Genomic DNA, 16,552 nt, shown 5'->3' with positions numbered 1-16,552 from the left:
GCAACGGATTTTGATGCGGTTTTTTTTAATAGATAGAGTGATTCAAGTGGAAGGTTTATATGTATAATACATGCATAATATATCACCATTGCACCCATGCGAAGCTGGGGCGGGTATTTTTTGTATAAATCAAACTAAACAACAAATCAGAAGTTTATAAATTACGTTCTTTAACTGACAAAATCCGTTTATTCAAGCGTTTCGAATAGATATTTTGAGTAAAACCGTGACAAATGTGTATAAAACTGAATAGTTAAGTTCGTCTAATTGCCGTTGGAGAATATGCAACCCTGTCCACGGGTTAATCGGTTTACTTCGGACAAAATTCGGCTGCAGAATTGCTTCGTTGAACGGTACAGGCAGGCTCAAGCGTCCTTTCGGTTAATCTAATGCTCCCCTACGTTTCAAACGTTTGCAGCTATTTACTGTTTCACTTTGCAAACACTGTTCTTAACTAAAACGTCCAACCGTTTATTTTACTTTTTTCATTCATTCTCTATTCAATTAGGTACGTTTGCAACGTAACTATAAAGTTTGGGCTTTTTTCTTGCTACAATTTTTCGTGCTAGTATCGTTCACGATCCATGAAATAGAAGGTATATTTTAGGTATTGTTACCTAAATCACTTTTTTGAGGGAATACCTTCTCTCCCATTTGGCGAAGTGAAAGGGAGTGACGGACTCTTACTGACTAAAAACCACCCCATTCCTACTTCTACCCCGGTAACCTAGGCAGTCCACAGCTCCTGTCGGACCTAAATCACATTTAAGATTATTTCCAGGTTGACAATAAAAGCAAAATGTCCGATGGAACTCCGAAATTTTCCGATGGACCGACAATCTTGTCCATTGATTCTTGGCAGCTGTGAGTATGACTTACATTACTTACATTTATTTTATTTACCCCATTAAAATTTGAATTTTATTACAGTTATTAAAAAGCAATATGATTACGAAACAGAATACAAAATTATTGTGGTCAGCAATCATCAATATGTTAATAGTTAATATTAATGTATACATTGCCTTATTTGTAGATGCATACTCAAACCAGCAGTTGGTGTACCAGTGGCAAAACTCTCAGAGCGTCAACTTTGTCCCGGGCATGACCCTCTCACAGTTCGACCTCATCAGCTTCCCTTATAGAAACTTCACGTTCACTCGACGGGAAGGTAATAGTTATACATACACGTAGATAGGTACCTATATAAGCTTCAACATGCATCACATTTATCAAGTTCTTGCTTTGTTCGCCAAAATAAGAACATTGTACAGTTATTTGCGCTCCACTGCACGGATTAAGTACAAAGAACTTCTATTCATTTAGTAAGAAAGTTTGTCTGACGCAAACACGAGTAACCTCCCTTATTACGCAGCCTATACAAACAAAAATGTATTTGTTCCCGCGTAACGTCACATTGCCGTTTGATTATATCGCCATATTGAACGCAAGTATGAAAGGTCCGTATTATCTGCTTTTTATTAAATTTTAGTGGAAGAACCTAAGTATGTAAATGCTATATTGAAGGTATTGAGTAGAAAATCTCAACGTGGTTCATATCAGAGCGTTCATCTCCACTAATCACGACACGAGCGCGCACCTCTCACGACCCGCCGACACTTTATCCGCTTATAGCTTAATGTGATTCCGCGCACATGGGTCTGGATATGAAAACTAATATGTATATTCATATCCAGCCGACAAATTCATTAAAAGTTGTGCAGTTCTCACAACATTGTATAAAGAAATAGTTTAATGACCTTTTTATGGATAGTATCGGGAATATCGATGAATAAATGCATAACAAAGGTGCGCTGCCCGTGTACCGCCCGCCATCCATGTGTAAACTCACTCAACCGTAATGACTTTACCCGTCTCTTATTTACCGAAAATTTCTTTGCTCAGAACACGTCGCTTTTTAGCATTTTTATCTTAAATTGCCTTGCAAAATAGACCTCAAGTGCTTCTTTTATAAATATGATTTGCTTTTTTCGTCTGGAAGGCAAATACAAAATAATGTCAAACGAATTGTAGCGCCGCGCGCCAATGACACGAATCGGCTTTTACGCGCCGAGAAATTTACATTCGCACAAATGGCTCCCAATATGTAACTACTGAGCCGGTCAATGCTTTTTAGTGTTCAATATATCGCTACTTATCGAACATGTTACATAACATACTTATTGCAGAAACAATGTGTATCACGTAGTTTAGTATTTATCTACACATCCACCGTCTATGCTGAAATATTACCATGCAATTCATTGGTAAACAAATGTTTCAGGTGAATTCTCAGTGCTTCAAGTATCGTTCAATCTTCAGCGCCATACAGGCTACTTCCTTATACAAGTGTACGTGCCTTGCATACTCATCGTGGTCCTTTCGTGGGTATCATTTTGGATCCATCGCGAGGTAAGTAGTAGACACATTCGTTTTATTGAATAATTCATACAAATGGGTAGGGCTGTGTATTGTAAACATTCGCTTTACACTGCAGGCTACGTCGGATCGTGTTGGGCTTGGGATAACGACTGTGCTTACTCTTTCCACCATCAGTCTGGACTCACGCACGGATCTGCCCAAAGTGAGATACGCGACTGCTCTCGACTGGTTCCTTCTGATGAGTTTCTTTTATTGCATTGCGACGCTCTTGGAATTTGCAGGCGTGCATTATTTTACTAAGGTAAGGAGGAAAATTGATAGAAGTTTAATGATAACTTATTATAGGTATGCACTAATATAATGACGTTGTTGCAGGTTGGTTCCGGTGAGATTGTAATAGATGATGCAGAATGGGAAGAGCTGATTGAAGAAGTTGGAGGTGACGCATTCGCAGCACGACAACTAGCGGTGCGTCGGCGCAGTTCCGCTCGATCTACTACGAACTTTGTTAGTATCTTGTAATTTGTATGAGACATGACCTCCATATAGGTAACTTGAGAATTTAAGTTTAGAGGTTTCTTTCTGAAGTGATTGGAATTATCAATCCGGACTTGTCTCTATTACCAGAATTGTTGAGGTTTTCAACTACCCAACAACTAGCCGTTTTTAAATTCCGAATTGTGTCTAAGCTTACACCTTTATGATTTAATAACACTGCGCGCAATTTAAAAACGCAGGAAAGTACCTGTGCAATAAGTACCACGTAGTACCAGTGCAGTAAGAATATGAATTGTGCGACCATGTCCTTTACTGCGTTTATAAATTGCGCAGTAGAACACTTAATCAGTCCATCCCATTTTTATCTAAAACTTCAAACATTTTCAGAGTTTCACGTTACCTGCTCAAAGCAACCAGGAGGATGGTGGAGCCCCACCCGAGCAGACCGCGGTCCGGCTGACCATGGAACGTACCACGCAGACTGAGAGACGGGTCCCACGCTGGCGACAACTACTCTACTGCCTCGCCGGAGACGACCGATACAGGAGACAAAGACAGGTTGAAGCTGGTATGTAGGACTAAACTGATAATGATTTTGTAGAGGATAAAAATGGCACAAATTCTTCATTTAATATATATAGTTTCGTAGTCTTTATAATGCACTACATTACAATGTTGGGTACATTGAAACTTACCTCAAGTGGCGCCATCTATGGTGGGCAGAAATAAATTAATTAAGATTAAACTTTCCTTGGGACTACTTCCGATATTGTTGGCATCAAGCATGCCCTATATGTACTCACTGTACCTAATAGATATTTTCTACACTTATTAACACGTTCACTGTCCAGTGACTCCAAATGGAGTCACATTTTTATCAAACTCACATGTCCATGACTCTGGTTGGAGTCATAATCCAAAAGTAAATTTGATGTTTTTTATTGACCGGACGTATGAATAAGACGAAAAAGATTTTCATGGACGTATGGTTGGATACAAAGCTACCGAAAATTTTAAAGAGCCACCGTAAAATGTTGCCAGTTTCCTATATATGAAGAGGGTAAAATAAAACGAGTTTGTAGATGGATGTAAGAATATGTTTTATGATTTTGTACTGGGAGTCTGGGACAGTGAACGTGTTAATAGATATTACACTCATTCTGCAGCGTTTTTAATATGAACAATTAGGTTACGACTAGTAAATTAGCCACCATAATTATTTTACTAGGCTTAAACTTTAATCACCCTTATTTTCAAACCATATTGTCTATACAGGCAGCCGAGGCCACATAAACAGCGTGTCGCACATCGACAGGGCTGCCCGCGTCATGTTCCCGGCATCGTTCGCTCTACTCAACTTGTTCTACTGGATGGTCTACGCGTTCTCAAGCGACGACTTCGCATGGAGTGACAACCCTATGAATACTCTGTCTCATTAAAAAAAAAGTTTATTTAGAAATGTGTTTAGACTAAAATAGGTATACTTTGATTACCAGCTTACCCATTATGTAGATTACACGTAGATACGTGTTATCAACAATGTAAGTAGTTCGTAGAGCTGTCCCTACCTATTCATTATCGAATTTAAATAAAAAGAATAGTAAATGTATTTATTCTATCTCCCTATAATATAATTGAAATTATAATTTCATTACATTAAATATTTCCAGATCTTTTCTCACTTCCTATAAATGAAATCTTTCCCATTTCCTCGACATATTTATAGAACGGATAGATTTTTTTATGGTTTTTTTTTTTACTTAGAACAGAAACCAATTAATGTAGAAGATAACTAGATATACTTATTCATCTTTTTCTCTAAACTTCTTCAAAACCCTAGAACTTAGATAAATGTGTCCACTGTAGAAAATAAAAAACTAAATATAAATTTCACGTGTTTTATTATATTGAAAAACTAAAGCCATTATAGGTATAGTGAATCTGTTTGAAGTCGGAACTCTTGAACACTTTGATCTTAAATAGGTACAATAAATATCATGATTTACATTTTTATTACAAAATATACAAGTTTAAGAAGTATAAAACATTCCTTGGCCTGTTTAGGCCTGTTTAAGAGATACACTGCACGTCTAAAGTGCTTACAGATTCTTCAAGAATAGAATAAGGGGCGTTTCTTCTATAGAAAAGAGGTGTGTAAACAATCAAGCAGATTTCTGTAGTTATTCAATCCTCTACCAACCAAATAAAAATATATTTGTTCACAAACCTCTCCTCTACAGTTCAATGGACTACGACTCTTAAACTACGTTTTAATATAACACGTATGTAGCTGGTAACATCTATTTTCGTCATGTGCATTGCCTCGTTGACCATAAAAATATAAAAATAACATCTGTCGTCATTTTTATCCAGTCTAATTTCATTTTGCATTGAAAGTGACTAATTATTAATATTTAGTTTAGGTAAAATAAGCTTAGTTTTGTAAATATTTGTAGGATTTTGTGGCACTGTGGCATCCACCCTGTAACTACGTCGATGTGTGTCTGATATTTAGTCGGTCTCGTCAACGAGGCTACTAGTCCTGACCGCACACATCCCGCGCCCTGCGGTCGCAACGACCCGAGCCGGCTAATCACGCTTTCAGAACGTAAAACTGGCCTTTCAACCACCAAATTAGAAACCACGAAATTTCGTGTACAAATATCGTACAAATGTTTGGATTTCCAATCAATAGATCGCGAAAATAACAATTTACGCAGTAAGAATAGTTTCTCTTCGATATTTTAATATCTACACTTCTATCACTTCGAATTTACAAGAGGTAATTACAATAAATATAATGTGCTTGTTCTATATTTCACCTGCACGGCCTCATGTTGACACAGGGAAATAATTTGTACAATGTAACTTAACATCTTTATTATAGAGAGAACAATCGATGTTAAATATAATATCTGTCTAGGTATACATATTACAATATAACACTCCTCTAACAAATATCACAAATACATAATTTATCATAGTAGTCGTAATTGAAAATGTATTTAAGAAGAGGTAAATTTAGAAGAGAGCTATTTAGGCTAACTATTCAATTCTGTTGGTCCAACATTCTGTAAATATAAAAATTCACTTCGTTGCAAAACTGCCAACCTTTAGTACGCCATTTTATAAGTAGAAAATAGACATTTTGAAGGCATATAGATTAAATACATAGTGGAATGTATAGTTCTTTTTTTAAGGCTTTGATCATAAGTATGAAAATTACCTACTACATCAACATCAAATGGCAAATATTGAATTGTGTAAACATTTTAATACATACTTTAGAATATTTTCGCGTGGACATTGCAGATTTATTAGGAAAATATTTCGCTAATAATGCTAGATACGCGATACGCCGCATATATCATCGATACATATTTATTGCGCACTTTTTATATGAAACTAATTCATCGACTACGAATTTGCGCTAAAATATTCACGTAATGAGCAATCAGTATGTAGGTCCCGTAAGTACTTATTTTTATAATATACAGGACAAAAATGTGTGTGCATAAATATTATTTATATAAGCTAAACTATATTCCAGCGTAGCGACGCGTATTCTAATACCTACGTATAGTAGTTGTCATTCGATTTGCATTTCTTTCTCAGAACATTACGTATGTTCGATTTTATATCACCTATTACTATGAAATAATCTGGTAAATAGATTTCCGATTTCTACGAATGCCAATTACTGCAGCTAATCTACTACTGTAGATGACCAGAATATATAGCGACGCACTAAGTGCTTAGATGTAAAAAATTCTTACGATATATCCTATAAAAAAAGAAAGTCTTGTTCAATTATTAAATATTATTGAATATGTATTGCAACGGACCCTAAACTCCTACGGAACCCGATCTATAAAATTGACAAATGATTTGTATAACGGTAAGCGATGCGCTACTACATACACAATATAAACATACTCTACTCACTACTCTGTATTAGTACCATTTACTTATACTCTAACACATCGATTCAATTACAATTATATAAATATAAAACTTTATTTGCTAGCCCAAGTGGGTTAATATTCACTTTTATATACAAATATAAATTTATTTTCCGTAATATAAAGAAGGTAAATTTGAATATACAAGTCGTACAAATGGAGATGATCCAATTTTTAAAATAAATACACAGCTGCCGTTCATCGAAATAACTCTGTCCATGTAAGCACGGCGTACGTCAGCGCTATACAAATCTATAAACTAATACATCATAAAAACTGGACCATTCCCATCGAATTTAGAAGACTAGAACACTGGTCACAGATATTTCGGTATAGGCAAGGAGATTTTAATAGTTTTAGATCATTCACTCAAATTAAATATACACGTACTCTCTCAGTCTCGCACTCGCCATCCACTCCCGTCGTCAGCTAAAGTAACAATAAATTAACAGCCTGTGCAACCCCGAGTATTATCTCAAGCTCGTACATCTCACTTACAATGGACTGCACACAATAAATAGAATTTCATATATTCACATCTCCAATATAATTAAATCACAGATTCTATATTTCATTCTGAATATTTCACCTACGTGTCTTTCCTACCTATGACGAGGTACACATTCATGTTGTCCTTGCCCTTGACGTAGACGCTGCCGCGCGGCTCGAACTCGTACCGCGTCGACAGCACGGGGATACAAGCCTCGCCCACCTGTATCCGCTTGGGCACGCCCGTCGAGTCCATGCGGGACGCTATGTTCACGGCGTCGCCCCAGATGTCGTAGTATAGCTTCGTGGTACCGATCACGCCCGCCGTCACGTCGCCGAAGTTATACCCGATCCTTAGGATGAAATCAAATTCCAGCAAGTCTTGGTTAAAGTTATCCACCACTTTCTGCATCTCCAGTGCGAACTCCATGAGCTGGTAGAGGTGGTCGTAAGTACCGCGCGAGGCGTGCCTCAGGTCGGGGTTGAGTCCACTAGCTGCCATGAAGGTGCTGCCTATAGTTTTAATCTTCTCCACATGCTGGAACTCCGGCCGCTCCAATAGCTCGTCAAAGTCTGCTATCAGTTCGTTAAGTACTCGCAGGTATTCCTTCCCCTTCAAATAAGACTCGTCGTACATTTCATTAAAATTAACTATACTGGCAAATATAATCGCGACATCTTTGTGGTTTTCAGAATACTTCGCTGTATTTTTGAGCTGGTCGGCGACATGCCGAGGTATTATGTTGTGAAGCAACCAGTCGGCCTGATTCCTCATGTTCTGAACTCTCTGTTTGTCGCGGTTGGCAACCACGTTGCTGTAGAAACTCAAGCGGTAACTTATTTCAAACTCTCTGTTCAGGAACCAGACTAACATCAGTAGTAACGCGACGTCCAGATACAGCTCGGTCAGATGCAGTTTGTGTTGGTGACTGTCCACACCACCGCTGGTGCCGTTGTTTTCCATCCAATCGAACATGGAATCGTTCACAAGACTAAAGTCTGATGTATTCTGAGTAAATATTTGTGGGCTTAGCTTTATTGTAATATCAGCATCTTGCAGCAATTGAGTATTAGCTTCGTGACAGCCTAGCACAGCAAAAAATAGGAACAAACCAGCATAAAGCGTCACTAGAGTATTTTTCACAAGCCAGTTCATCTGGGTGAAGTTGCAGAAGTGCACTACACTGATGCACAGCAGGTAAACGTAAAACGATTGTTCTCCTCGCAAGATCGTCATTGTAGTGTTCTCGCAGGAGAAATTGATGAGCACTGCCAGTATCGGCAAACTGATGAGCAACCCACCACACAAGTGCCACGGGAACCAGTTCGATAGCTTCCTGAATATTCTCACGGACCGGGGAATGGTCTCTGACAGCGCTTCGTGATTCGTCTTCCATTTTAGATAATGTCTATAGGAACAGAGGGACATAGCTACGATTTCTATACACAAGAAAAACGCGAACCACCCTACAGAAGATCTCCAGTCACTGTACAACGAGAATATAGAAGCTGTGACCGCCAAGAAAATGATGGCGGACACTAAGATGTCTAATGCGGTGTTAAACCTAGACGTAGTGAGTGTGGGCGGGAAGTCCTCGCTGTCGTCACTGCGGTGCGCTTTATCCCTGTAGTGTTTCTCAATTTCGGAGGATTTGAAGAAGAGCGTGAACCTGTTGAGCGGCGGCTGTACGAAGTAGTTGATGCCGGAGCGCGCGTTGTCCTGTACGCAGCGGATGAGCTGCAGGTCGGACTGCTTGCGCAGCTTCTGCAGCGACTGCACTTGTTCCTCGTTGAGCGGCGGCGGCAGGCGGCTGCGGGACAGCTCGTTGAGCGACGACTGGCTCGACGTGTAGTAGCCAGACACGCGGTGCTGCATTATGTCGGGGTGTGACGTCGCTATGTGGTTTAGCGCGTATATCTGTAAATTAAACCACATAATGATATACTAAAACGTACAAAAGAAAACAATCCGGATTATTTTATTGTAAGAATACGTCACTGACCATACGTTGACGTAACCTCTAACGGCACTCATAATTAAATGACGTTTATTTAAATGTGTCGCGCATTTCTATGACTCAATAAGTTAATAGTGATGTAAAATATATTCAATAAAATATCCTTGTACATTAATGCAGAACCGGTATCGAGAAATTGTTCTTAACAATAAATGAGTGCTAAAAACTATGCTGTAGATTTAAACAGATATTGAGGAAAAACTATTAATCCAAACAACAAAAAACCAACAGGCAATCGAAATGAGTTTCCAAATGAGTTATGACGTCCATTGGACAAAACGTTACGTGATTAAATGTGTTTGCCGAAAGGTACCAAACTACGTAAGTATCAACTTTATTTTCGTCATCCTCTTGACATACTTCAAGATCCCCCTGACACTTAGAAATGTGACATTTGCCGTGATAATACGTCGATGACGTCATCGTCACCCACTGGGAGAACGCAAAGTGATTTGTAACCTGACCTGTGAATGCTTCTGTAGGCGTAGCTAGCCATTGAAACCGTATGTTCATACGTATACTATATTACATTTTCACGGAAATATGAGCTAGGAATGCAAGCCGGTTTATAATGGAAAAAAATATGAACTAAGTTTCATGCTCGCAAAAACATCACGGTCATGCATTTTTGAACTTTAACCAACTGTACATAAAGCTTAAATTTGAATCAAATTGCAATCCAGGAATCCAATGGTATGGCGGACATGGTTTATGACTGCACATTGCTCTAGGGGAAGATGTTTATAATTTTATTAAAAGCATGTTTATGATGCGATACCATTTCATGAAAAATCTTCGCGCTGTAACTCGAGTATGCGTCAAGTTTATTTATGTGTTTGGAATAAGTTGATTTACAGACACACATGCTGGACGAATTGATGCCTGTTTACTTACGTTATAAGTAAAAATAGGAACATCAAAGTTGACCTGTTGCTGTATGCTGGACCGGCGGCTCGTGCTGCGGATGCCGGAGTCCTTGCGACTGTTCACCGAGGGACACAGGCTGATGACGTCATCCGGCGGCCGGGACGTCTGCGGCGAAGGAAGCGGCAAGTTCAGCTTTCGCTCCTTCGGACGGATCAGCTCGTCCTGTGTCGTGATCGTTGAACTTCGAGCTCGACAAACTGGCACCTACAATGTTTACGAAAGTATATTTCAATACCTATTATAAAATGAGTGATAACTCCTCATTACCTACAAATACGTGGTAATTGTAAGTGTATACGAGTATATTTTCGCTTACGTTGTATTATACCTATCGGTATTAAATCAATTCGCACACGGCCCGTCTCGTGCGCAATCATTCTATAGAAACGCGTCAGGATAATTTGAAATGTACATATGTTTCAACTGTGGACTAGATATAATATTTTTAGACTGGATTCGAATGCATAAATATCGCATCGAATGTAGGTAATCATTATAGGAAACTGATTCGAGGAACGCTTCATTACAATAATAATATAATCATAGGAAAATATCATCGCGAGTTTTCCGCGACCCTCGGTCACGACAAAACTAATTCAAATGATAAACACAGAAACACTGAAAGTTACGTGTCCGCCGCGGCTGGGCAGCGCGACGTGGAGCAAACAGGCGTGTTATTGTAAACATCGTTAGTCAACATACTACTATTACGGAAATAAATGCTCATTACGAACAATGCGTGCTCTCCACATAACAATATGTATTAGAGGACCAACGGGTAATAATTATCACAAATGAGTTGCGCAAACTCCAGTATCTTTAACGACTCACATTGCCCCCGAGTCAAGGGCGAGGTTATAAAGTTTGTTTCGTTTCGTAACCAAAACTTTTGATAATCTCGCAAAGATATAAACCTGAGATAAGATGCTATAAAAACAAACATCGTGATAGTTCAAATATGATTCTATTAATATTTTTATATGGCAGCGAGGCGAACGCGGTTAACACACGGCCCCGATATGCAGATCGTCTTAAAACGTTCCTTATCACAATCTCTACGTATCAAGACGCGTATAATACGTGTCCCAGTGACCAACGTCTTAAAACAAAGCACTCATGCCTGACACAAACAGCGCTTACTCAATCAAACTAATACGTCATAAATATTCAAACATTTCCTTCCGAATTACATCTGTATAGAAAATAGTTATATTTACCTCAATGTTGTTCGATCTTCCATATTGAGATCTGTAGCTGCTACTTCTGGCGAAAGGCGACATGTTGCTCCTGGACTGGCTCAAGTATGACCGAATGTCGATGATTTCCCTCTCGAAGGACGCCATGTCGTGACTCAGCGGCGGTATGTTCAGCTTGATGGTACTCTGCGCCGGCCTACTCTTATTGTCTTGAGATTCTATCACAATAGGCACTTGTTGGTAACCGTTGCTGGACTGCGTACCGGCCGCCGTGTCACCCCGCTCCAGGAAATGTATGGATTTGTCAGCCAACTCCTGCTTTTTCATCTCATGAAGCGGAGTATCCGAATGCTTCCGTAAAAATCTAGGCACTTTCCAATTTTTCAGTTTCGTCGTGTATTTGCCGTAGCTCCCTAAAAAATGTGAATAAGGTTTTAATATAAAATACTTATATTGCATTGATATAGTCAACCTGTAACATCATGATTTATAATTATGAATATAAATTGCGACCTTAGCATAGAAAACGTTAGGTAAGTAAGAAGTATTAAGAATCAACAAAAACTCGAATATAGATAACGGAAAATCCAATACTGTTACTAACGTACTAAACATTGCGAATATCTATATGTTGTATAAAGTATACTAGCAATACCTATTGAAATCAAAGGATTAAATTTCAGCTTATTGTTTATTATTAAGCTTATTTATGCACACCAACATTAACATAGTTCTCGTTAGATTGCTATTTCTGTTTGTAATAAAAGCCGGAGAAATCTATAGTGACTTTAATAGTTCGGCTATAAAATCGAATTCTGTTAAATGTTTACAGTTCATTGGCTCAATATACGAAGACTGCAAACTATGAGTTGTGGATAAGTCTAATTAATAGACTGTAATGCAAATTGGACCTAGGAATATTTCGCTTTGCTATTTTCCTTCTTACATGTATAGGAGTATGACTAATTCAAATCATCCCACTCAAGTCGTGATCTGTGTGACAAAGAGCATCACCTTCACGTAACGGAGTCACACTATATCTTATCAGCCTGTGCCTTATTCACGAGATAAATAACACTTTTCTACGGTTCATCTCGAGTTTACACTGGACTCGAGCTCAAATGTGATTATATTAAATTAATTGCATAATATTTCAGCAGGTAAGGAATTATTTTCGGTAAAACCTCGCTTTACGCTTGTACGCATTGGTTATGCCAGTTGATTCACCGACCAATCATCATCTTCAATAGCTTTTTGTCAGAAACAAAAGAACTCACCTACTGACGTGGGACTCTTCGACGAGCTGTTAGTTTCGGGGAACCCCTTTTCCCTCTTCTCGTCGAGTTCGGTGTCGGAATCCAATATACTCGGCAGCGAACTAGCTTTCGTTCGGAAATGAAATGCACTTGGGGAGAGGAAGTTCCTACAATCAGCTTTTCGGGATCTATCGTCACCTCTAGGCGACATCGGCAGGGGGGAGTGATTGCAGGATAGGACGGATTGAGGAGATGCTGCAGGCGATATAATCAGGCGTAAGTTTATAGGATTGGAGGGAGTGAGGCAGTTCTCATGGCTGTAAGGGGAGTACAGCTGACGGCCTTCAATAAAATAGGTTTTATGACCTGGATAAACAGAATTGGTTTTAGAATGTGTCCACAATACTAACGACCGTGCAATCGTATGTCTATTTATAAACCCACTCACCGAAGACGTCATCGCCCTCTTCTAAGATATAGGAACCCCCGAGAAATTTTGCAGTCTCTTCTGATATGTGGACGCGACCTGGCTTTCCAGTGGACTCCATTTTGTTGGCGAAACTGACATCATTACTCCAAACATCGAATTTGAACCGGCGTGTGCCCACTATACCGCACAGTACGGTACCTGTGTGCACCCCGACTCTCATATTTATTCCCTCGCCCCGAACTCTATCGAATTCTTTGATGGCGTCTATCATTCCTGAAATATTTATGAAGGATTAATGGATAATAATATTATTTTAATTATACTAACTACAAAAGCGATCGATCTAAAGTAAAAATAAAAACAATAAATATATCAGTGTTTTTTGCTGTAATTTTCCGAGATAAGACTAAGTATTTAATCACATGTAACCCAGTTGTCTAGACGATAGCTTCTATCAATACAAGCGCACTTACCCAATCCCATTTCTACACAGCACGTAGCATGATCTGGCCTGGGCTCCGGACAGCCAGACACGCAATAATAACAATCACCCAAAGTAGAAATTTTCTCACATCCGTGATTTTGGCATAACTCGTCAAACTTCTCAAAGAGGTCATTTAATATATTTACTAATTCTTCAGCACCCTTGTTACTTGACATCCTGGTAAAGCCAACGATGTCGGCAAATAGTATACTGACGTTGTCCATTGAGCTCATATTGAAAGGCCTAAATAACGACTTGATGTCAGATGCGCCCGGATTTGAATGTCTGGGTTTGAGCGGATTGTGTGTCTTTATATTAGTCTCAGTTTCGAGCACTTGTTCCTCCAGCAGCCAGCTCGCGACCTTCGGCGGCATCACAGAGTGTATCATCTTCTCCTTCAGCTGTTTCTCCATTTCCAGTTGCTTCCTCACTAACAGACTCTGCCCTACTTTCATAAAGGTACCGCGCATTCTCACAAAGGTCATAAGGTATATATGAACACCAATTATGTGAACACAAAGTTGCAGCAAAATTCTTACAAACATTCCAGGACACTGCCATTCTTGCTCTGACAAATGTAACACAATATTCAGTACTTCAAACACTATTGAATACAAAATTCCAATGATAACACAGGCATACAGTGGTAAAGGTGTCAGTGTATATATAATCAGCAATATTTCAATGCACATGGTGAAGTGTCCCGACTGGCTGATGTCAGCGGCCTGATACAATGCAGTGTCTGACTGTGTGGTGAGGGTCACCAGTGACAGGCTGAGGGTACACAGAGCGAGTGCCATGACCAGGGATAGCTTGAATGTGTACACTTTGTATATGTTTGTAAAGGTAACAAATAGCATAACAGATGTTATCAAGAGGACCCCACCAAATATAGAACATAAAAACGGCCATTTTACTGTAATGCCATTCAAACCAAGGGCCACAAAGTAGACAAACCATGATATAGAAAATATCAAAATGTATAAAAGTGCAAATCTGAAAACAAGAAAAAATAAAAACATCAAATATATTTAGTTAATGATAATAACAGTGACAACAAGCAATTTATCAGTTAAATTACAATCATGCAAGATTCTTACACAATTACATTATGGACTTACCTAAATCTTAGTCTTATTTGTCTAAAGGAACTACTTCTGTATTGGCCTTCAAGTATCTCAGAATCAAATCTAGGGTTCCACCAGGTTCCTGTTGCAGCCCTCTCAAAGGCAATGGGTATAGTGAGGCCGCAACAGTTGGTGGTGGGATTATTGTGTGCCAGGTAAGCTTGCACATGTGGTGCCAGTCTAATCTGTGCGTCCTCACCCTCTGAGCAGTCTGCATCATGTTTGCTATCAAACTGTTGCGACCCATCACTGCAGCTGACACACCCACTTGGAGCATTCATTTTATGAAATATTTCATGTTACCCATTGTTAAAGCATACCAACACCAGCTCTGGCCATATTTGAGTCTGTTTAGAAAAATTATCTATTTTAATATTGTTTGTAAACATGATTCACCTTCTTTGTTAAATATATTGAACCTACTTTTCTGTATAATCATATCAGAGACAAGATAAAATTTTAAAGAAGAAATACTTTTGTTTTCTCAATATTAAATCTAATCAAAGTATGGTAGGAGCAGTAACATGATAGTTGGACGAACAATTAGGGACATTTTTTTTAGTTATGGCCTAACAATATTACTGGTACTTTGAAATACTTAAATGATAACAAGCTAGTTTAGTGACACCTACACCTAGAATAGCAGACTACATTGTTACTACAAGTTTGTTGCATTCCATAATAGCAACCTACCTAAACCTACTCAGGTGCATAACAAAACAAATTAAAAGATAAACTTACATCATCTTGGACAGTCAACAAACAATAAGATAAAGTAACTATGTACCTAGACAATTTTAGTAAAGAATTAATTTTTGAGGAGAATTTAATTTTACTGTTTATTTTAAAAAAAATAGTATAACATGCTTAATATTAATGTTTTTATGAACATTGTTTTCATTGTTTGTCTAGCTTAATAATAATGTTAGCATAGTATCTGTATCAAGTTGTTTTTAAAAATCGGTCTATAAAACAGGCTGTAAATGGCATAAACAGAAAAAATAAATTAAAAAATTAAGTTTCAGAGAACAATCACAGAATGAAGTGGCTAATAAAACTAAAAAAAAAATATAAGAATTTACTAGTACTTAATAATTATCCAAAATTCATTAAAACCATTTTTTACGAATATTTTTGTACAGTTATCGCAATCTCTCAGCTGTGAAGCTGAAGACCAGAAAACACAACATTAACGTGACGAAATAAATCTTTAGCTCTCATTTACGGCCTTCAAACTCAAATACAAATCAATATTTACATTCCTATCGAAGTATTTCGCTAATAATATATTGTTTTTAGTTAAAATAAGTATTTTTACTTACCAAATCATTCTCACTTGAAATTCTTGACGTTTATTGATCAAGGTTATTACAGATCAGTCCAATGTAAGTAATTATAAGCAAATTTGAAAACATTAACATGCTCACTTTTCTTTCATGAAAAATCAGTTAATCATAATTTATCACAAGAATCGAAATGAAGAGTAAAAAATCACAAAAAGACACACAATCCACACACTTTATATCTGTTAGAGATGTTCGCATGACATTATTGAGTGCGGATGAAACTGAAGTAAATCTAAATCGATGTAAACACCTTATTTAAAAATCTCGTTTAGTCGATTTATAATAACATACAATTCGATTATCGAATATTTCAATCAGTCTTTATTCGTACCTCATCTTAACAAATTTATTTATAGTATTTTAAATAACTTTATAAATTGGTTAGTTTATTGATAATTGAAAACAACATATTTATTTTCTGATAAAGTAACCATGAA

At 38.0% G+C, this 16,552-nt stretch overlaps 2 protein-coding genes across 4 annotated transcripts in view; one reads left to right on the top strand and one right to left on the bottom strand.

Annotated features, from left to right (window-relative positions):
* LOC118263641 (gamma-aminobutyric acid receptor alpha-like) overlaps positions 1-4,453 on the top strand; it is a 28,445-nt gene extending 23,992 nt beyond the window's left edge. The window contains exons 5-11 of one of the 2 annotated variants that reach the window (XM_050705669.1): positions 782-864; positions 1,037-1,171; positions 2,285-2,412; positions 2,498-2,683; positions 2,758-2,889; positions 3,268-3,452; positions 4,160-4,453. In XM_050705669.1, coding sequence (XP_050561626.1) covers positions 782-864; positions 1,037-1,171; positions 2,285-2,412; positions 2,498-2,683; positions 2,758-2,889; positions 3,268-3,452; positions 4,160-4,319 — 1,009 coding nt within the window. In that variant the 3' untranslated portion in view covers positions 4,320-4,453. Of the gene's footprint in view, positions 1-781; positions 865-1,036; positions 1,172-2,284; positions 2,413-2,497; positions 2,684-2,757; positions 2,890-3,267; positions 3,453-4,155 lie in introns of both variants that reach the window. The other variant, XM_035575747.2, reaches the window with a different exon arrangement.
* A 311-nt stretch (positions 4,454-4,764) lies between these two features.
* LOC118263638 (adenylate cyclase type 9) lies at positions 4,765-16,355 on the bottom strand. Of its 2 annotated transcripts, none has more exons than XM_035575739.2 (8): positions 16,092-16,355; positions 14,764-15,116; positions 13,632-14,638; positions 13,177-13,431; positions 12,750-13,094; positions 11,494-11,885; positions 10,244-10,480; positions 4,765-9,249 (listed from the first exon to the last, which is right to left on the bottom strand). In XM_035575739.2, the coding sequence occupies exons 2-8, from the start codon at positions 15,048-15,050 to the stop codon at positions 7,432-7,434; spliced, it is 4,341 nt and encodes a 1,446-aa protein (XP_035431632.2). In that variant the 5' UTR covers positions 15,051-15,116; positions 16,092-16,355; the 3' UTR covers positions 4,765-7,431. The 2 variants fall into 2 exon arrangements, with proteins under 2 accessions (XP_035431632.2, XP_035431633.2); XM_035575740.2 differs by having other exon boundaries at positions 10,277-10,480.
* Positions 16,356-16,552: the final 197 nt, after the last annotated feature.

This window comes from Spodoptera frugiperda, chromosome 27 (assembly GCF_023101765.2).
Source record: "Spodoptera frugiperda isolate SF20-4 chromosome 27, AGI-APGP_CSIRO_Sfru_2.0, whole genome shotgun sequence".
Taxonomy (NCBI): Eukaryota; Metazoa; Arthropoda; class Insecta; order Lepidoptera; family Noctuidae; genus Spodoptera; species Spodoptera frugiperda.
The sequence above is the reverse complement of the archived record's forward strand: the minus strand, read 5'-3'. Positions and strand labels throughout refer to the sequence as shown.

Excerpts from the sequence above, each read along its gene's own strand:
- LOC118263638 (XM_035575739.2), bottom strand. The coding sequence starts at position 15,050 with ATGAATGCTCCAAGTGGGTGTGTCAGCTGCAGTGATGGGTCGCAACAG. Across the intron at positions 14,639-14,763 it reads CAAATAAGACTAAGATTTAG|ATTTGCACTTTTATACATTT; the intron begins GTAAGTCCATAA and ends TCTTGTTTTCAG. Across the intron at positions 13,432-13,631 it reads CTGTGTAGAAATGGGATTGG|GAATGATAGACGCCATCAAA; the intron begins GTAAGTGCGCTT and ends TAAATATTTCAG.